The sequence below is a fragment of the Gobio gobio genome (genome assembly GCF_949357685.1).
Source record: "Gobio gobio genome assembly, chromosome: 25".
Classification (NCBI taxonomy): Eukaryota; Metazoa; Chordata; class Actinopteri; order Cypriniformes; family Gobionidae; genus Gobio; species Gobio gobio.
Window position 1 is genome coordinate 28,628,673 of NC_137121.1, and position 23,536 is coordinate 28,652,208.

The 23,536-nt window shown below is 38.5% G+C and overlaps 1 protein-coding gene across 1 annotated transcript in view; it reads right to left on the reverse strand.

The window, feature by feature from the left end:
* Positions 1-5,412: 5,412 nt before the first annotated feature.
* The window catches only part of nap1l4a (nucleosome assembly protein 1-like 4a), a gene marked incomplete at its 5' end in the record, with an annotated part of 42,818 nt that continues 24,694 nt past the window's right edge, over positions 5,413-23,536 (reverse strand). The window contains 6 exons of the mRNA XM_079809523.1: positions 5,413-7,000; positions 9,610-9,660; positions 9,738-9,773; positions 11,406-11,525; positions 11,961-11,977; positions 22,337-22,482. Of these exons, the coding sequence (XP_079665649.1) occupies positions 6,965-7,000; positions 9,610-9,660; positions 9,738-9,773; positions 11,406-11,525; positions 11,961-11,977; positions 22,337-22,482 (406 nt within the window). The 3' untranslated portion in view covers positions 5,413-6,964. The remainder of the gene's footprint in view (positions 7,001-9,609; positions 9,661-9,737; positions 9,774-11,405; positions 11,526-11,960; positions 11,978-22,336; positions 22,483-23,536) is intronic.

Sequence of the window (23,536 nt, forward strand, 5' to 3'; positions counted from 1 at the left end):
CCCTGAGCTTAATCCCAGGTAAGCCTGTGCATTCATGTGGCCCTGGATGGAGAAAAGCACTGAAAAAATCAGACAGATGTTTGTTGTGTTTAGATCTGTGGAAACATACTGTACACAGTAGTAATGTATTTTTATACCCAATGACGGCAACTGTCAGCAGAGATAAAACCGCGTCATTCGTAGCAGCTGTGTGCGGTAATACGGTGGGATAAAGATTTACGTAAACTACCAGATGGAGTCAACCTGAATAACTGGTATATCATTTTCCATAACAGAGATCTTAATGGCACTTCTTCATTGTGTTCTGTATTACAGTATTGCAGTCATTTCCCATTCATTATCAGCGCAGTTTGAGTTACGGCGCCTCCTTGCATTATCAGACATCTACATGCCACAATAAAGCTCTTATTTTAGTGCCGCCCATCCGAGACAGAACACAAATCTCTCTGTTGAGCTTTCAGTGACGGTTGTTTCCGCTGTAGGACTTTAAAGGACCTCACACAAGGGGTTCTGTGGTTCTAGTGAGGGCTGGTCAAGCAAACCGGGCAGCCATAAAAGGCAAAGACACTATGACTACAAGGCCAAGGGCAGCTGGGGAAAAAGTAGGGGTTATTGTAAAGTGTGACTTGAAGGAAGGATTTAGGACTTCAAACTCGAAGCTCTTGAATTAGTGGTGTGAAGTGGTGTTAATCCACTGAGGACAAACACATAGAACACAAAGACAAACACAAGGCATTGTGGGTATTGAGAATACAAACTTTTCATGAATAAAAGGTACAAATTGGATATCCATTTAAAGCAATAAAGAACACAAATCTGTGTTGTTAAATAATGAACATAAAACGAACATAGTGTGAAAAATAATCACATGATTCCGACAATTCCGCCCCTTAATAAAAAACAGATCATTCTGTAAAAATGTGACACCCAGGAAGTAAACAATTATCTTAAAATGAAAAGCATCTAAAGGTGTCAACAATAATAGAACAATGTTAAAATAAATCGTTACCGCATTAATATTTTACCCTAATTCTATAAAATTGTAACATCCAGAATGCAACTTACTTTGCATAAATGGTTATTTAATGTATAAATGAAACACAATGCATTAAGAGCTGGGGGTGAAAACTTATGAACAATATAAACAATTTTGTTTAAATATAAATGTTTTTCATTTAGTACTTAAGAAGCAACAGAAGATACTTGTATGTTTCCCGGAAGACAAATTAAGTACAACTTACCTTGATCTTCAAATTCAATACGTTTTCAACCCCCCTGGCTCTTAATGCATCGTGTTTCCTTCTGGAGCATCAGTGAATGTTTGAACCTTTTTTTAGTAGTTGTGTTCAAGTCCCTCAATCGTCCTCAGTGCGAAAAGACGGATCTTGAAATCATACAGTCACTGCTGGAGAGGGTTCAAATATGCAAAATATACTGGAAACCTGAGGAATGTGCCGGACCTGGAGGATTTTTCTGAAGAACATCGGGCAGTTTAACTGCTCAGGACAAACAAGGGACTCAAGAACAACCAACACAAAACACAAAAACAGCCGTGGATCATCCAAGGAACGACACACCGTATTGAGAATCAGAGGTTCATTAACTTTTGAACGGGGTCATTTTAATAAAATCAGCTTTTTTTCTGTCTTGTGGACTATATGTAAAAAAAAAAGTATGAAAAATATCTTATTCAGACCAGCACTAAATAAAAAATAACATGCATTTTGTATGATCGCTCTTATTAAGTTAAAATGATTCCCATTTTCACAGATTCTGCACATAACATGCTTTCTCTTGCCACTGTAACAATGAACATGGCTTGAAAAGTCTTTGAATAATATAACAGTATTAAAATCAACCCTGTTACAGCATAATTTCCACCGATTTCAAATATATAATTCCATCAAATGATCTATAGGAAGTAACATAATCTGGACCTAATCCTTCTACACCCTTCTTACACATTAACCAAGCGCAGCCATTCAACCCTGTTACCAAAGTTATAATAGGACGAATAATAATTATTTTGTTTAATTAAGGCAAACTTAAGTTAACCAATTATATCCCAAACAAACAAGCTCTTCAAAGATGATTGACGTTTTAGCTTTTACTTGTATTGAAAATAAATAACTTCACACAAATCAGGGTTTTAAACTGATGTTGTAAAAGGGTTGTAAAAATGGAAACCCCGATATAATAACCAGAAAATAAAGCAGCCCAGATAATATTTAGTCTGCTCTTTTGAATTGGATCCACCACTTTCTGAAGGCGCCACCTTATTTAGCATATCATGTTCTATTTTGTACCCTATTTGTGGACAGTTCCAGTACAGTGAAAGTGACATTATAATTTAAGAGAGATTGGGAGGGTGAGAAAGAAAGAAAGAGTGTTTACATGTGTGTAATGGGAGGGAGACGAAACCACAATGGATGTGACATTTAAAACTGTGGGGGTGTTTGAACTTTCTCCAAGTCAACAGAGCACAGCATAACAGATTCTTTGTTCTGTCTTCATATGAATTTGTTCGGTCTGTTATAATACATTTAAAGATGCGAAAAAAGGAGAACAAGTCAATTTAGTGTATTGCAAAGTGCTACTTCCTTTAATTTAAGCCCATTCCCCCCATAAAACATGCTTTCGTATACATCCAAAGTCACAAATATTCCCTCCACGCGAATATTTAACATCATTGCCCCTATAAAAGTGCAATATGCAATTTTATTAATTCAGTGGCATGATGTGGTCTAACATTTTAATCCGACACCTATCAAATGTTTTTGAAAATAAGAGCGTTACAGAGATAAAAGTCATGTGACCCCAACATGGCCGCTACCATGAGGGTGGACCACCCTTCCACAGAACATCTTGTAGCCTCCGAAAAGGAGTCAAAGTGATTTACATCATTTAAATATAAAAGCACTATTCATTTTTTAGATGTACAATTTTATTGCTTTTTCTAATCGGAGACACGCACATCACACCGTGAGAAGTTTTTCAACTGCTTTCATGCCCTTAAGTATCACAAAACTAGAATTCCAACCATGCCATGATGATAAAAAACAGCAGTGAACCATGGAGACAAATGCTGCTCATACCACTCTGAAGTATAGCAACATTTTAAGATAACTTTGAGCAACATCCCCCGAACTGCCGAAAGAAAGCAGAGCATGAGGTGGGAATGATACCACACAGAACCGATCCCGCTTTATGGAATCTAAACCAGCGGATTACACACTAGAGAAAGTACTAAGAGAATGCCAGGAAGTATTTCGCACAAAGCCGCCTCACATTGGTGAAGTAGTCGCGTCAGCGCTCATGACCGCTGTACTTGAGCTGTCAGTGTTGAGATTCCACGCATAGCTGACGGTTTGTGGAATCTGGTTTGGTGGGGGATCAGCTTCCCACTCTACTTTCCACCTAATTGCGCTCAGATAGTAATTATAGCCCTCCATGGTCATTTCAAGCATATTTATCATCAACAGGATAAAATATGATGTAAAATGTATGGAAGTTTGTTCCTGCCACAATTCAATTATTGTATTCAATTAAAATATTATTGTATATTACAATTTATTATAAATTCTCACAATTCGTACTTTTTTACTCAGAATTGCTAGTTACAACCTCGCAAATGCGAGTGTATATATTGCAATTCTGACTTTTTCTCAGTTGTGAGTACCTCTCCATTTCATGTATTTTTGTTCAAATATTTTTCAAAATTTCAATTTATAGTCCAATTCTGAGGGAAAGACAGACAGTCAGAATTGCCAGATACAAACTCTTTTTGTAGTTACAAAAAAAAGAGTATCTCTCGCAGTTACGAGTATCTCTCAATTCTGACTTCTTTTTTCAAAATTGTGAGACAAACGCGCAGTTGCGAGTTATAAATTCCAATCCGAGGGGGAAAAAAAAAAGACTTTTTTTTATAGCAATTCTGACTTTTTTTCTCAGAGTTAAAAATACCTCTCAATTCTGACTTCTTTTTTCAAAATTGTGACAAACTCACAATTGACCTATCGGTAAGCCCCTCCCCTCGAACGCAGATGAGCCAATGGCAGTTGAGTATCAGTTGCGCTGGGACCGGAACTCGGACATCTTTAGGTGTCAGCGCCATAGAGATACATTGGAAAATCTGAAGCTCTCATCGGTTTGATGGTGTTTATGCTACAAAAATGGTCAAACGATGTGTCTGGGGTACTTCAACGCTGATTCCAGGTATTCTGAGAGGATTTTCTGGTGGTCATACTCTCATTAAGTTACGATTGAAGTTAGTGAGTCCCTGCTAACATACAAACCAAAATAACTCGTTCTCACGTCATGTAACGTTAACAAAAAATTATTTGTTTTTGTATATTTCTGTTTAGATATATTTAAGGTCTACATTTTCTGTCTTACTAAGGAGGTACTCCTATTTTGATGGGTATTATAGTCTTCGGGTAGTGAAAGGGAGAGCTCGCAGTTTATCGGAGTTGTTTTCAGATACAAAGTTTACAGTTTATTAGCACCCCCGAAAAGGCACACGGTCTGTATATGTTTGTTTACTGTTAGTAGTTGTATGAATGTTTTTGTATAATTTGCTGTGTATGTTAATGATAATGCAATGGAGAGAGAGAGTTTGTGAATGAGACGTTAATGCGCACTTAAGCTTTGTTTGTTCAACTCTTACGGTTATTTTTTTGGAGTGAAAAACTATGTAATAAACTTCAAAAACCATCAGTTAAGTTTGGCCATCAATCGGACAGGGTCCGCTATTTTCGGTGTCCAAAAACATCTTGGGATAAGGTTTTCACACTGACAGCTGTCATTGTAAAACTGTAAGCAACTCTGTTTGTTTGTCCGAGTTAGCAACAGTAACTAAAGGGGGGGCGGGGCTTACCGATAGGTCAATTGTGAGTTATAGGGCCTTATCATACACCTGGTGCAATGCGCAGTTATCATTTTCATGTCCATTTTCACGTTGTTTAAATAGCAAATGCACTCGCGCCCATCTGTTCGCCAATGGGCGTGCTGGTCTGAAAACGAGGTGTGTTCAGGCGCATTGTTGGCGGGTTGTTATTTTTAAGAACTGAAAACGACTGCGCCAACAAAAATCTGCTCTAAAGTCAATAGCGCAGTATTTTTTGTGTTATTTAAAGGGCTGCGTTCACTCAGCTTATTACACACACAGGGATGCGCCGCAGCACAAACATTTTAAAATATAAAAAATAAAAGGACTCCTCTCTGGAGAAGCGTTCAGTCTTTCCACTCACAAATTCCGCCATGTAAATAGCGAATCCGCCATGGTGTAAGCGCAACTGGCGTTTAAAGGGAATGGGAGATGTGACTCTGATTGGTTTATTGCACGTTACGGCCAAAACACACCCATTACAACCCTTTTGGACCATGCGCCTGGCGCGCTGACCGTTTTTTTTTGTAGTTAAAACTAGCACTAGTGTATTCGGACACGTCCTAAGTGCACCTGCGCCATGAGCTCAGATCGTTAAAATCGTGCCCATAAAAGTCAAATTCTGAGGGGGGAAAAGACCGATTTGTTTTCTCGCAATTGCAAGTTAATGCCCTTCTGACTTTTTCTTGTTTTTTCAAAATAGTTAAAAATATCAAATCAGTCCAATTCAGAAAAAATACATTATTCTTTCTCCGAATAGCGAGATATAAACTAGCAATTGCGAGATTACGAGATAAAAAGTCGTAATTAACTTTTTTTATGTTTTATTCAGTGGCGGAGATAAAAATGAGCTTAATGAGGAGTGGAAAGTATGTTACATTCAACACACTTAGAACAAGTAGACGTCTTTTTCTGAAGGAAATGAGTGGTATGAAAATGTTGGTATTTGTTTGCTGGGGCATTCTGGGTGATTTTAAGCATGTTATTCTGTATTTGATAGTGTGTTCTTGGTGATTGCTTGCTGAGAGCCTACCTGCAGGTTTCTTTCCTTAGATATGGATTCTTCCCACTTTATCCACCAAGTGAAAATGGCAAGTCAAATTTCAGTCATGCGCTTTTGTATAATCTTTAAAAAAAAAGAGAAAAAAAGCAAGACTTTGCAGCATCATGTCGCACAACATTTAATAGAATCTTTGTCTATTTTGTACAAAATGGAAACAATGCTGCATTACAAACCAAAGAAGTTCGAGATAAGGCTATGGCTTTCACACAGTTCAAACGGAGGGTAAACCTGCAATAGCTTTAAGATCTGCTTGTTATCATTCTCAATACTGTAACTGATGCAATTCTGTGCATGAATGCAAGCAACTCGACACGTAACCACATGGCGAAATAAAATATGGTTGAAATCCCATGTCAACGTGCATGGCATGGTTATGCGTTACGTCACGCAGGGATTGGGAATTCGATGACGCCCAACCCTGGAGACAAATCATAAGTATTCTATAACCACAATCGTTCAGCTACCAATGAGCAGGACGATCCACATCAAAACACTTTAGTAACTACATTGTAACAGCGTTATCGGAAAATTTCAGTTATGTCAAATTCCAGAAGACAGCAGGCTCATTTTGTTGGCAAAAAAACCCTGAGTGATGCTACAGCGGACGACGCCTTGGAGTTCATATCATCTTGGGAGTGTCCATAAACCAGCTAGGTTACAAAAATGGCCATGGTTGCAAATTCAAAACACATATGGCATCTTTGCTAGACCTCCCACACCAGCTCTAGGCAAACATGTTGAATATAGAAAAGGTTTCTTAGTCAAAGTAGTTCTTTATACATTACGCATTTTGTGGGGCAAATTTTGGGGTGCGATATCACACTAATTATGAATGAGAACATTGAGGTCATCTCTGTAAAAGTAAACAGTAGAGAAATAAACAAACATGCATTTCCTAAACAGTGTTTGGTTTCCTATTGCATTAGTGTGGCGAGTCCACGAGGAAATTAGGCCTGCGTCCACGTCGTCTAATTGTCTGACAGCCGAGTTGTGCCGTGGCTGTCCGTTCACGAGTCTTACTGCTGTTTGCACTCAGCGGGAGGAGGGTCTTTCTGTAAGAACAAGGTGGAGATAAAAGATTAAGAGTATTATTTCAGGCACTGGAGTACAGGAAGAAATTAATTGCCAGATGATAGTTTGATTCATTCATAATAACACATGCTTTTTTTGATAAAGGTGAAGTATGACATTTCTGCACCAGTAGTTGCATCAAACGTAATTTCAAAAATATTGTTTCCAAAAAAGGTTTTGGTACCGCCCCCGTCTGTCATTGGTTGGAAAGTTAGCCCCGCCCCCAAATTGCATTATTAAGGTTAATACACTATGTTGCCAAAAGTATTGGGACACCCATTCAAATCATTGAATTCAGGTGTTCCAATCACTTCAATGGACACAGGTGTATAAAATCAAGCAGATAGGCATGCAGACGCTTCTACAAACATTTGTGAAAGAATGGGTTGCTCTCAGGAGCTCAGAGAATTCAAGCGTGGTACCATGATAGGTTGCCACCTGTGCAATAAGTCTAGTTGTGAAATTTCCTCACTACTAAATATTCCACGGACAACTGTTAGTGGTATTATAACAAAGTGGAAGTGACTGGGAACAATAGCAATTCAGCGGGGTCAGCGCATGCTGAGGCGCACAGTGCACAGAAGTCGCCAACTTCCCTGCAGAGTCAATAGCTTTAGACCTCCAAACTTTGTGTGGCATTCAGATTAGCTCAAGAACAGTGTGTAGAGAGCTTCATGAAATGGGTTTCCATGGTCGAGCAGCTCACCCAATCCTTAAATCACCAAGTGCAATGCAAAACGCTGGATGCAGTGGTGTAAAGCTGGACACTAGAGCAGTGGAGAAGTGTTCTCTGGAGTGGCCAATCACGCTTCTCTGTCTGGCAATCCGATGGATGAGTCTCGTTTAGCAGAAGAACGGTACTTGCCTGACTGCATTGTACCAAGTGTAAAGTTTGGTGGAGGGGGGGTTATGGTGTGATGTTTTTCAGGGGTTGAGCTTGGCCCCTTAGTTCCAGTCAAAGGAACTCTTAATGCTTCAGCATACCAAGACATTTTGGACAATTTCATGCTCCCAACTTTGTGGGAACAGTTCGGGAATGGCCCCTTCCTGTTCCGACAAGCAAGGTTCATAAACACATGGATGAGCGAGTTTGGTGTGGAGGAACTTGACTGGCCTGCACAGAGTCCTGACCTCAACCCGATAGAACTCCTTTGGGATGAATTAGAGCGGAGACTGCGAGCCAAGCCTTCTTGTTCAACATCAGTGTCTGACCTCACAAATACGCTTCTAGAAGAATGTTCAAAAATACCCATAAACACACTCCTTAACCTTGTGGAAAGCCTTCCCAGAAGAGTTGAAGCTGTTATAGCTGCAAAGGGTGGGCCAACTCCATATTAAACCCTACAGATTAAGAATGGGACGTCATTTAAGTTCAAGTGCATGTAAAGGCAGGCGTCCCAAAAATGTAGTGCATGTCAAGCCAAGTATTTTACTGTGAAAAAAGTACATACTTCACCTTTAAGGTTAATTTAGAATTGAGAAGTCAAGTCATCCATGTCAAAGAAAAATTCACAAATGTCATTTTCACACTTTTGTTTGATTCCAAGTTTGATTGCATGTCCTTCTGGCTGATCTGCTTTCAAACTTTGTATGTTTAAAGGTACTTTTCCGAAATACTTTCACCATTAAAGTATTACTAGAGTAGGGATGTGCAAGACTATTAGACTAAACTGTATTTCTACTGCTAATCACTAGTCATACTTAAAATCAACAAAACCTGACATCTGAACATATTTAAGAAAGAAAATCAGAGCATTTATTTGTACTACTAGATTTACTACTACATGAAAATATGCATAATTACTAGTAATTATGTAGTTACTCAGCTACAGACTGCGGTTCACATGATCTGAAATCCAGACCACACTTTACAGTCAGTTAACCTTTAGGTCCACACACAACCCTCTCATGTGAAAGTGACATTAGAGTGAAAGCAGAGGAGAAAAACTATAATAAAAAATAAAGGGAATCAAAAGATTGATGGGAAAGAGAGCCACATCCCTTCTGGTGTCTCTTACCTAGAAATTGCATGTAGTGAGAAATGAATTATGCCTGTAAAGGGAAAGTGGAGGGACAAACACACAGGTTTACACATCAGGCATGCAACTGATTATGAAGCACCATACAAGTTAATGCTTTCAATCCAGAACACTTCAAATCAAACACAAATGTGCAATACAATCGGTTTAATGATTCAGAGACAGCTATGTTTGGGAAGAATACCACTACTACTATTTTGCATGTACTGCAAATGAGCACACATTTTGCATAAAAAAATGGATTTCAAATATAAAGAAAACAGTAAGTCATGTGTAGCATACTATGTTTGTGGATGGATATTTTATACGGTTTCATATCTATATATACACTGTTCAGTGTACAGTATACATGTATCATAGCAAGCAGCACATAGTATCTACTAGTTTTCCAGTTTTCTATTTTCGAACAAAGCTCAATATCCTAGCAGAACTTTCCAATTACATGCTGCTTTTGGTGAACAACTGCAAACAGTGCATAAAGCCACATTGCTCAAAATAATCCACTGCAAAAAAAAAAAAAAAATGGGGAAACACAGGATTTAAATTCTCACCGTGGGGTCAAAATCTCCCTCATCCTCTTCTTCACCTTCCTCATCCAGATCCTGAATGACAATAATATCCTGCTGTTAAATTGCTAGAGCCCATAAATACACAAGGCTGTCTATCAAATGATTCTCACCTCCTCCTCTCCCTCTTCAAGATCCTCCTCTTCAAACTGTAAAACAGCATGGAATTAAAGAAATATTATAAATCAAATGTACTATTGGATTTCACAAGGAAGCTGAGTGATTTATTGAATATTTACAATATTTTACATTATATTTTGCTGCCATGGATGTTAATGCACTTTCTACTGAAAAATCTACTGAATAAAAATCCAGGACACAAGCCTTAAATAATGTTCCAAAATAAATTCCAATAAAATGAAATGCTATATAACCCTTTAAGCAAATGCAGTTACATCCTTCAAGATATACACACATACATATATACAGCAGACACTCCACAAGAGCTGCAGTCGTCTAGACATCACAATTTAGCCCTTATCAAACTCGCTCAAATCTTTACGCTTGCCTATTTTTCCTGTTTCTAACACATCGGGCCTTATTTTAACGATCTAAGCGCATGGTGCAGGTGCACTTAGGGCGTGTCCGAATCCACGTTTGGTATTGTAACAACTAAAACGGTCGACACACCAGGTGCCCAAAAGGGTCGTACATAGTCTCTTAATGAGTCATGGTTGTGTTTTGGGCGTAATGTGCAATAAACCAATCAGAGTGTCATCTCCCATTCCCTTTAGAAGCCAGTTGCGTTCGCGCCATGGCGGATTTTGCAAGCAGAAAGAGAGGAATCCAGAGAGGAATCCTTTTATTTTTAATATTTAAAAATGTTTGTGTGCTGCTGCATGTCCCTGTGTGTGTGTGTGTGTGTGTGTGTGTGTGTGTGTGTGTGTGTGTGTGTGTGTGTGTGTGTGTGTGTGTGTGTGTGTGTGTGTGTGTGTGTGTGTGTGTGTGTGTAATAAGTGTACGCGCGTTGTATAACACAACAAATATTGCACCACTGACTTTAGAGCAGTTTTTGTTGGTCAATGGCGCAGTTGTTTTCAGTTCCTCAAAATAGCAACACACCAACAATGCGCCTGAAAACACCTCGTTTTCAGACCAGCAAGCGCATGAACGAACAGATGGGTGCGAGTGCATTTGCTATATAAACAACGTGGCGCTGGACGTGAAAATTATAACTGCATGGGGTCGAAACTAGCAAAAAACATGTGTTGCGCCTGCCGTTGTATTGCGCCCATCAACTTTGAGGACAAAATGTTCACTAATATTGCTGCCTAATATATCCCACCCACTAACAGGTGCAGTGATGAAGAGATAATCAGTGTTACTCACTTCACCGGTTCCACTTCACCTTATATATAAAACTATAGTCAGTCCCAGTTATCACCAGACTGGGTAAACCCAGCCTGATCTGCCGGCGATTTGATTTCGCCCTGCAGCTCAGGCTGGAAACCTGTGCATTCATTTCTACTGCTTCTGTCACACTTTTGCTGGAACCAATCACAGACGTATCCACCTGGCGTGCTATTGGCGGTTTTAACACGATGACGGATAGAGAAGCGATGGGTCGATGCCCGTTGATCACGCCTCTTGTGGTCTGATTGGTTGAAGGACTATCCAATTGCGTACTGAGTCATTTGAATTATGCTCGTTTATCACCCCTCTTGTGCATTAGAAAATACATAGCGGACTCCCCAGACCAATGTTCAATCTTAAATTGAGCTTGGTCTGGTGATAGCTAGACAAAGTTATCACATGATTAATAGTCAAAAGAGTAGACGTACACTCTCGTCGTCTTCTAAGGCCTCTCCTGTGAAATAAAGCACGGCTCTGGGAATGACCCTCTCCCGGAAGAAGTGTCCGACCTCAAAATCTGTAGCTAGAGTGAAGTCCAAGTCTTCATCCTGGACACAAACACATGCACAGTGAGCATATAGCATACTTTTTTTTTTTCTGACTAAATCATTGAATTAAAAACGTGAAAGTGTCTTTTAATTTGAACAATTACAGGATTTAAATATTCATCTCCTCTGTTCATATTAATGCAATCCATTCAGTGTGTGACATACTTGAGTTCAGAGATGCTAACTGACGCATCATTGTGAAATGACTGTACTTGTGTTTAAGCAGCTATGTCACTATATGAAGAGGTAACCGTTACTGACGCAAGAACTCTTTAAGTGTTTCTTGGACGTGACGTGTTTTCTAAACTTGCAGAGGAGGGTTGTGCTACAGTATGTGTTTGTGTAGGCAGCTAATAGACGTGTACTGCATACTGCAATGATTCAGATGTTTATAAACACAACAAAACACTGAGAACGCAAGCAAGTCTCACTCACCATTCCATCTGGTGACGCTAGAAAAAGAAAGGAAAAGAGTATTAATGCTAGCATTAGGACAAGTTTTATGTACAGAATCCCCCCCAAAAGTCAGCTTTGCCATCACAGGAATAAATTACGTTTTAAAACACTTATAAAATAGTAATAATGTGAAATATTATTACAATTTAAATGATCTGTTTACTTTTTATGGTATTTTTGATCAAATAAATGCAGTCTTGGTAAGCATAAGATATATATGCCAATCACATGGCAGCTAATCATCTTATCATCCAATCACATGGCAGCAACTCAATGTATTTATTTAGCCATGGTCAAGACGATCTGCTGAAGTTCAAACTGAAGAAAAGGGAAAGAAAGGTAATTTAAGTGACTTTGACTGTGGCATGGTTGTTGGTGCCAGATGGGCTATTTTAGAAAACTGATGATCTACTGGGATTTACACACACACAACCATCTCTAGGGTTTACAGAGAATGGTCTGAAAAAGAGGAAATGTCCAGTGAGCGAAAAAACATTGTTGATGCCAGAGGTCAGAGGAGAATGTCCAGACTTGTTCAGCTGATAGAAAGGCAACAGTAACTCAAATAACCACTTGTTACAACCGAGGTCTGCAAGAAGAGCATCTCTGAACACACAACACGTCGAAGCTTGAAGCAGACATTAGCAAAAGAAACACTAGTGCCACTCCTGTCCACTAAGAACAGCAAACTGAGGCTACAAAATTGAACAATAGAAGATTAGAAAAAAAAAACGCTGCCTGGTCTGATGGGTCTCGATTTCTGCGGAGTCATTCAGATGATAGGGTCAGAATTCCACAAACAACATGAATGCATGGATCCATCCTGCCTATATCAACAGTTCAGGCTGCTGGTCTAATGGTGTGTTGGATATTTTCTTGGCACGCTTAGAGCGCCTTAAATAACAATTGATTATCATTTAAACACCACAGCCTACCTGAGTATTGTTGCTGACAATGTCCATCCCTTTATGACCACAGTGTATCATCTTCTGATGGCTACTTCCAGCAGGATAATGTGCCAAGTAAAAAAGCTACAATCATCCAAAACTGGTTTCTAAATTAAGAGTATACTCTAAACTAAACTCAAATGGCCCCCACAGTCACCAGATCTCAATGGAGCACCTTTGGGATCTGGTGGAATGGGAGATTTGCATCATGTATGTGCAGCAACTGCGTGACGCAGATCCGGCGTTCGGACAGATGACCCAGAAGCGATTTGTTTACAAGCAGAGGAAGACACGCGTATCTAAGCTGTTGAATTCTACATTGATCGTGCTTTAGGTCTCGGCGTAGTTCTCAAAATCGGACTAAAGTGTGCATTTCATGGATTCCCGAACCCCGGCGCTACGTCATATTCTCGCGCATGCGTCGTGGAGGCACACACGGAAGACAAGAAGAGGTTGAAAGTCGTTATTTTGATTTTTTTTGCGCACAAAAACTATTGTCGTCACATCGTAAAATTATTGTAGAGCCACTGTGGTGAGATGGACTTTGTAACGACGTTTTAAGTGCCTTTTATGGGTCTTGTGAGTGTAAATGTACTGAATGCCAATGGAGGCCTATCTGAAGCCTTTCTCAGCCATCAGCTTTCAACTAAAATATCTTCATTTGTGTTCCGAAGATGAACGGAGGTCTTACGGGTGTCGAACGACATGAGGGTGAGTAATTAATGACTGATTCATTTTTGGGTGAACTAACCCTTTAAGGCAGTTCTAAAGGCAAAAGGGGGTCCAACACGCTACTAGCAAGGTGTACCTAATAAAGTAGCTGGTGAGTCTATATGCCCAGATCAGGCATAAGATTATGACCTACTATTGTGTTGGTCCCCCTTTTGCTGCCAAAACAGCCCTGACCCGTCAAGGCATGGACTCCACTAGACCCCTGAAGATGTGCACGCTCAAATCCTTACGCTTTCCCATTTTTCCTGCTTCTAAAACATCAACTTTGAGGACAAAATGTTCACTTGCTGCCTAATATATCCCACCCACTAACAGGTGCCGTGATGAAGAGATCATCAGTGATATTCACTTCACCTGTCAAAGTCCAGAACATCCCAGAGACATTCAATGAATTTAAGGTCTGGACCAATTTATACGTGAAAAATCCTTTCAAAATTTGAGCCTGATGAATCTTGACATTGTCATCCTGGAATATGGTCATAATGTGTCTTTCTACATGGTTGTTTAAGAAATGAAAAGCGACACGCTCCATCGATTAGGGTTAGAAGAACGGTTGCTAAACATATAAAGATAATAATCACTGCAATCATGATCCAATCATAGACTCTTAAGAATTTGCCCATTTCAATCCAAACAGGTTTTTTTTTTGTCTTGGCAATGTGTGTGTGTGTGTATCTTGATCAGCAAATCAGCATATTAGAATAATTTCAGTAGGATCATGTGACACTGGAGTAATTATGTGGAAATTTCAGCTTTTAATTCTCCCTTTCACAGGATTAAATTCCATTTTTAGAATATATTAAAATAATAAACAGATATTTCAAAGTTTAATAAAATAGTTCACATTATTTCTGTTTTTTGATTGTTTTACTTTTACATTTTTTCCAAATAAATGCAGCATTGGAGAGTACAAGAGACTTATACATGTATATAATGTAATTACATAATTTTGTAAAATTAAATATTACTCCGTATAGCAAATACTTCCATGATATAGTATACTCCCATAATGTATTACTATGTTTTATTTCAATAATATTTTTTGCTTAATAATAAGCAATTTTTGCATTGTGGTAATGAGAATTTGAAGTGAAAATGTTTATTTGTTATGAACATAAGGTACATAACAATGTCCAAAAACAGGCTTCATTTTCTTTCTATTTTAGTGTGAAATATGACCAAGACATGTTCCTGACAGGTTTTGTGAGATTCAGCCACATAACAGCCAGTCATTTTTTGAAAAGCACATGATCAAAGTCAGGCCTGAAGGAGACGTCTCTTCAGAGGATTTTTGGAAGTTCATTGAAACACAGAAAGCATTACATCATTGAGTTACAGCCTCAATGCTGCCATTTCAGTGTAAGTGCCACTCCTAGGACAGGAATGCAGTGGAAATCACCTCAGTAACAGATCAATTACCCACATCCGGCCCCACGGTTATTGACAGTAATAGTGTCGCTTTCCCACAGTCTGCGTGCAGGACGGGCGGCATTCTTTACCTGTCGCACTATCAGAGGGGTTGACGGGAAACATGGTACTTAAAAATGCAAAGCATTTAATGCTCAGCATTTTTGGAAGGCTGATAGAGGTGAAGGAAACACAACAATTTCATGGCGGTTGAAGATACAAATTCAACTGACATTCCTTGGCTGGGGTGATTTGGCTATTAAAAACTGAAGGAGGGACTGCTTTCCTGTAACCTGTATTAATGAGAACCTTCCCTGACACTCTCAAAAAACATTTTAGCCTGTTTATATATTTCAATTGCATATCAAATTTGGATGGCTGTTTTAACTAACTAATGAACTACATAAGTCGTACATAAGTGAAACAGGTAAGATTTCTGCACTCCAAAATGATTTTATGTAAATAATCATATTGCTAAAATAATCATATTGCTAAGAATGAGCATAAATCTCTTTCTTTCCTGTTTCATTTATGTATGGCTAATAAATATGCATCATATTAGTTTGTTAAAACTGTTTAATCCAAATGGAAGTACAATTTTAGTAAATTGTAAAGTAAATTTAGACCCAAATATTTTTCTTTTTAGAGAACGACTTTTACTTGCTGATGGTAAACAGTGTTTTCACACCTTCTAAAATCAGCCAATCACATGGTAAGTCACTGAACCCTATTGGTTCTCCTCTGTTCACTTCCTGATTTTTCTTTAAAAACATGTTTAAAATGCATATTTGTGCCAATAATACAAACCCAGAGGCGGACTTAACCATTAACCATTAGGCAAAGGTAGGCGAGCGCCTGGGCCCCCGATAGCCAAGGGCCCCCTAAAATGCTTTTTATATACGAGATGCGTGTTCAGCACAAGCGGTTGCTGTGGTGTTCATTACCACGACAACCGCCTGTGCATCCGCATTGAACGTGCTTCTTGTAGAAAGTGTAAAGCCCAATGATTTTCGCGATTCAGAAAACGCGTACAGGATCACAGAATCCATTCATAAAAACAGAATGTCACGGAATGAATAGCGCAGACGCACGATTTCGTTAACTACTGAAACACGCGCAACGCTCGTGGTGCACGTCTGCACAATTCATTCACACACAGACAAAACATGCAGAATTCATATTTAAATAGTTTTTTTCCCTTTAATATTCACATACACTAGTCCATATCGCGATTTGATTGAAGTATACTGACTTGCATTGGATTTATTCATCCAAAATTTGACAAATTCCATGACATTCCGCGTCAAACAGTAAATTCTATTTTTATGACTGGATTCCGCTATTCCGTCCGCATTTTCTGCATTGCGGAAATCATAGGGCCCTACACTTCACGAGCATTGTACGGGTTCATTTGAGAGAAACTATCATCATAACATATACACACTAGTGCTGGGAATCAATTTTTTTTTTTTAACTAATTAATCCTATTTTTTCTGTAATTAATCGCAAGGTTTTTTTTATTTTTGATATTGTATTAATTTCAGTTACTCTCCAAATTAATGTAGACAGCAAACTTAAAGACAGCAAATTTTAAATATTTTTTTTATGAATGAAGGCCAGTATCTCAGATGTCTCTATGAAACATTAATGACATGACATTACAGTATAACTGAAAGCTACCAATTTCAACATTTATTAGGCTTTAAAAAGTAACAACTTTTAATTTAATTGAACTTAAAACAATCTTTACATAAACCCATTATAATAAATGTTATATTTACCTGTGGCCTTCCCTGTTAGACATAGTCTACACAGAAATTGAAAAAAGTTATCAACACCTTTCTTAACTGCATAAATAATAAATGAAATATAGATTAACCATCATTAAAGCTACAATTTGTTCTGTTCCCGTTGTTCTTTGATGAACATTAATGACAGGTATCATCAGAGCTGCTGTCACTTTAAGATCAGCCGCTGCCGAACATGACGCGGATCTCACGCGCATCTCATTTTCACGTTATTTAACGAGTTTAAGACTCCTATTATGAGAATACTCGACAAAACTGGCATTTTGGCAACATTCCCTGTGTTGTTGTTATTGTTTGTTCAAGAGCGAAAGAGAACTCGATGTGTGCACGAGTGTGTGTGTGTGTGTGTCCCTCGATAGCTCCCTAGCTTCCCATAATAGGAGTCTTAAATTAGTAAAATAACATCTTATGCCTGGTTCAGACTACACGATTTTTTTTGTCTGTTACGATAGTCACTGTGTCAGATTACGCGATTTTGACTCCTAAAATCTTGTCGTGTCCTGGATAAGAAACATGTCAGACTACACGTTGCTTCGCGACCAATCATCGCTTGTTGTCTTTAATGACGCGCGTGATGTCATCGAGAAGGCGAAACTAGCGACTGACTTCCGGAAACAAACAAGAGCGTAAACAATGTCTGAAGCGGCGTGTTTTGTACTGGCTGTCTTGTGTTTAGAAAAGCGCAAAAAAAGAAAGAAAACCCGACCATAAACACGTTCCTGGCTTGCTCAAAGAGGGCAGTATGGGTTGTCAATCTTCCAAGGAGAACTTGAGGTAAAATATCGTTCTTTTTGTATTAAATATTTTGTTATTAGCCAGTAGTGAAAGCTCTCTCTCACACACACACACACACACACACACACACACACACACACACACACACACACACACACACACACACACACACACACACACACACACACACACACACACACACACACACACACACACACACACACACACACACACACACACACACACACACACACACACACACACACACACACACACACACACACACACACACACACACACACACACACACACACACAGTAACTCACTCGCTCTCTCACACACACCCTCACTCACGCGCACACAAAACACACTCACTCACTCACTAACAAAATCTCTATCTCTCTCTCACACACACACACAATTTTCTCTATAGCGAAGAAGAGTATAATGAATGATTTGCTAGCTTAAAAGTTACAGCTAATTCCAGTAACGTTACTCACCGGGTTGCTGAAGGGCTTCCGCTATCGTACGGCAGCTTTTTTTTTTGTAATCTGTCGTGGTTGACCCTCGATGAAACATCGTACAGGCAAGAGTACTGTTGCCACATCTCCACGAACCTTTCCACAATTTCATAACTCCACCTAGCCGCACCTTCATCTCTCTTGCGTTTCGCCATGTTTGAAAGCTGTGTACGAAAAGCGTCTGTGCTCCGATTGGTCAGCGTCACCCATATGACGGAACCCGTCGTGGGGAACTAAAAAAAAATTCAACATGCTAGTCTTTCTGCTGTGACGTCGTGAACTATCGCAGACGTGGATTCGGTTGTCGTATACTATGACACACTATACGAGATGAAACGATAAATTCTTGCGTCCCGACGTCCATTGTCGTTTACGAATCCCTACGACACCATACGTCAAATTCGGGCTAAAATCGTGTAGTCTGAACCAGGCATTAAATGAACGTGAGAAAATGAGATGCGCATGACAGCGTTTCAATTCAATGACTATTAAAAATGTGGTCACACTTTATAATAGGTGTCTTTAACTACTATGTACTTGCATCAAAAAATAACTGCAACGTACCTAGTGTGTTGTATTGCAAAACAACTGCTGGTGAGGTGGGATACGGGTAAGTTTAGACACAGGTTTGGTGGTATGGGTAGGTTTAAGGGTGGGTTAAGGTGTAATGGAAGGTCAACAGTGTTATTACATTTAGGCAGAGGTGTCAAGTAACGAAGTACAAATACTTCGTTACCTTACTTAAGTAGAAATTTTGAGTATCTATACTTTACTGGAGTAATTATTTTTCAGCATACTTTTTACTTCTACTCCTTACATTTTCAAGCAATTATCTGTACTTTCTACTACTTACATTTTAAAAATAGCCTCGTTACTCCTATTCCATTTCGGCATGTTTTCATTCCGGCTTGTCATAAAATAAAAAATACTATCCAGATAAATCGCGCCATCCGGACAGAGTGAATTTGATTGTGGTTGGATGAGAAGGATAAACACAAACCATTCCGACACCCTATTGGGTTGTAGGCTATCAATCACGCCTGCACCTGCACAAATCACACACCATGTGGCCAGATAGGGCGGGTTCTCGCCGACGAGCACGTACTTTGAGCCAATCAGCGATCCGCAGGCAGACGTGCTCAGCCTCATTCATGACTTTAGCCGGATTTTTAGCGCGATGACTCGTAGCTGTATATTCCAGTGAATCAGTGATCGCTATGCCAGTGGCATAAATACACAGTAAGTTGTATCTACAGTAAAGAGTGGGAGAGTGACTCAACTCTCAAACGTGAATTACACCTGTGACTCGAAGACTCTTTATAAATATAACCGTGACTCCTGTCCATCATCATACACACACTTAGGACATCTGCAACTAGCAACCCCGACAGATGCTGAAAGATGTTAAAATCAACGACTAATCCGTTTTGACTGTGCTAAATGTGCATGTGCCATGTACTTCACGAAAGACATACTGTAGTTTTGTCAAAGCAAAGTGCAACACAAGGGTAAGCGCATTGTTGTTATGTATTTGTTGACGGATTATTGTACAGTATAAATGAATTACGCATTTTGACATTGGTGTGAGCATTAACGTGTGAAATGCCTGTTAATTACATAGCTTTTTCCAATCTCTATATTGGGCACTTTTTGCACGTAAAGTGGCTTCTTACTGTTGACATTGAAAATCTTGTGTTTTTCTAAGGGATTGCGGTTTTGACAGTTTCTACCTGGACATATAGTCATATTTGAACCGTTTTACTGGGATTTTTTTTTTTTTTTTAATCATCAATGTTATGCTTTAAGGAGATAAAATGGTAACTTACTTATCAACATTGATTGGTATGGCAAAACAATAATATCACATTATTTTGGCAGTTAAAGTTTTGGTTTTTTTTCTTGGAGTGACTAGTTGCCTATAAGTATTGTAAGAGGTGCAAACTTGTTATCAATAACCAGGCATGTTATCAATAACCATTTTTAAAAAAATATATAAATGTACATTTGGTGAGGTTTTTGGGCTGGAAATTGTTGACCCAATCTGGCCACACTGATCACACATTCAAAAAAATGGTTATTGATAACATGCCTCTGAATTTTGACTTTTTGCACCTTTACAATATTTATAGGCAACTAGTCATCAAATCTTCCACTCCATGAAACACGTTAATGCTCATTAGTACACAATATGGTTCTTTAATGTATTTGCATTGTCCTAAAATGCGTTCATTTTCAATGGGAATATATGCGGCTGAAACGCGTAGCCAAGTGCATAATCAACATTAACTTTTTAATATAACATTATAGTCATTATGGCCTTCAGAAAAATGTTTTTTTGAGGAGGTGGGGTATGCACTGTGGCGCGGCCTAATCTTTTGTCCTTAAAGGGATACTTCACCCAAAAATTTAAATTCTGTCATCATTTACTCACCCTCAAGTTGTTCCAAACCTGTATGAGTTTTTGTTCTGAAGATATTTTGAAGAATGTTTGTAACCAAGCAGATAGAGCAACCATTGACTGCCATAGTAGGGGGAAAATGCTATGGCAGTCAATGGTTGCTCTATCTGCTTGTTACAAAAATTCTTCAATCTTCAGAACAAAGAAACTCATACAGGTTTGGAACAATTTGAGTAAATTATGACAGAATTTTCATTTTTGGGTGAACTACCCCTTTAATGGCATTTTTTCCCCTTACATTACTTTTACTTTTATACTTTAAGTAGTTTTGAAACCAGTTACTTTTACACTTTTACTTGAGTAAAAAGCTTGAGTTGATACTTCAACTTCTACAGAAGTCTTTTTAAACCCCAGTATCTATACTTCTACTTGAGTAATGAATGCGAATACTTTTGACACCTCTGCATTTAGGTATATCTTATATAACGCAAGTACAATGTAAAACATGTATGTACACAATACATGCACTGTATCAAATGACTAATTTAAATGTTAGTACATAGTAGTTCAAGATATCGAATATAAAGTGGGACCAAAAGTTTGATTCAGGTGTATTTTTGTCCATACCACTGCTGAAGATGCACATAGATGCTGTCATTACATGGTACCCGATTACATAACACTGATCGTTAAAATCATTTAAAAGAAACTGTTCAGATGGATTTGCATTTGTTTGTCAGTATAAGTGTAGAGCTGATAGATTCAAATGATTGTACTGTTCAGTGTCCAAATGTTTCCACTTTCCAGTAAGACTTAAATGCAGCTCAATGGGAGATTCAGCTTTCGGAGTTATCAAGCGCCCTCTGGAGGAAGTTTCCAAAGTAGTTCTGAGGTGGGAACAATTGCCACCCAGTGGATGGGCCATATATTTAGACAAACATAATAGCGTGATGCCCCCTGCTGTCCAGAATTTGCACACAAAAATATATCCAAGTAACATCTAATTAAACATGCATCCCTTCACAAATAAAATTTAAGAGATTCAGTTTTTAAAGTCCCCATGAAAACAAGTTTTTGGGCTTTTAGTAGGAATATTTTAGCCATACTGTTATCTATAAGCGAGTGTGTCCAAAACAATGACAGCATTTGCATTTAGAAGATATAAGCCTTCAAAAGTCTCTCACTTCCGCCAATATGGATCAGTGATTTTGATGACATCACTCTGCACTTCAACTTCTCTGTCCAATCAGAGAAGCCACGCCCCTTACATTATAAATAGACACTGAAGCTGCAGCTGAAATCTGTCACTTGTTCACACAATCATTTTTTTCTACATGGTGAATGGCACATAGTGCACTATACAGGGGATAGGCAACGATATGCTTTCCATTGGGGCGAATAAAGTCTGGTTTCACGTTAGTGTCCACCACAGCAGCTCCGGACACGATAGCACAGAGCGGATCACATGCGTGAGTCGACACATATCAGAAAACGTTTCCGGCACGGTTGAATTCTGCACATAATGCTATATTTTAAAGTGAGATTTGGAGGAAATTGTGGCTTCACCGAGCTCAAAGGCTCTGGCCGAGCTGTGATATAAACAAAACGCTATAGGCAATAAAAAAAAGGGGAAGAGCTGTTCGAAATGTCCCACCCGGTCTTCCTGTTTCAGTGAAAATTACGTCAACACATAGAACAATGCTGCACGTTTCAAGGCACTTCAGTGGGCCAAGTGCCAAATGAAATTAAAACAAACTACTAAATTCTACCAAAAGCATTATGAATTTATTGTTGCAGTGTAACATACCTTTAGCCGGATTGAAGAAGTTGAAGAATGAATCTTGTGGGACCTCTTTGGTGACCGTCCGAATGGTCCCTCTTCCTTTGTGTTTCTGCTTCTTTTTAACAATTCTGACTGTCACATCTTTGCCTTTTTGCCAGTCAATCTTACAACTAAAGAACGACAGAAAGTGCATCATTTAGAAACATTCGTAATCCAGCAGGAGCCGGTTGCATAAACTGCTCAGACTAGTCTTAAAAAGTTAGTAGTTACATTTTTTTTTCTTCAAGTTTGGACTTCTTAAAGTAAGTTACATAAAAAGGTATATTGGTCTAATTTGAATTGGAAACATAGGACTGATTCCCTCTTAACTAAGACACAGTCTGACCATAGCGGCTACGTTTATGCAACTGGCACCAGATTTATGTAAAGAACTGAATCAAATGTAAATGACAAGAGAAAAATCGTAATTCTCTCCCAAACAAACTGCAAAATTCTGTCATCATTTACTCACCCTCAAGTTGTTCCAAATCTGTATGAGTTTCTTTGTTCTGCTGAACACAAAAGAAGATATTTAGAAGAATGTTTATAACAAAGCATATAGAGCAACCATTGACTACCATAGTATTTTTTTTCCTACTATGGTAGTCAATGGTTGCTCTATCTGCTTGGTTATAAACATTCTTCTAAATATCTTCTTTTGTGTTCAGCAGAACAAAGAAACTCATACAGGTTTGGAACAACTTAAGGGTGAGTAAATGATGACAATTTTCATTTTTGGGTGAACGATCCCTTTAAGCTAAAAGACTGCCACTCCAGTTTAGCGTTTATTGTGTCTGCAGTTAAAAAGACAAAGTTGACAATTCTGGCTAAACTTTCGTTATTTTAGTAATTTTTTTATTTTTATTTTATTTATTGATCACTCAGGGTTATATAATTGAACTATTTGTGGCTTGTGTTTTGAATATATGTTCCCATGCACTTCAGGCATTTTGCACACATTTGTTCTGCACCTTGTAACTTGATTCTGACTTATTTCATTTTTATTTTTTATTTATTAGAAAGGTATAGTCTGTTTTAATTTAATTCCTTAAATAATTTTTTTTTATTGTTTTTCGGTTCATCGATGTTGTGCTATACTTGGAGCGTGCTCACAATTTAGTAAATTTATATAGATTTGCCGACATGCTGTCTGCAGTCTGGCCTTTCTGCAGTTTTTTTTTTTTT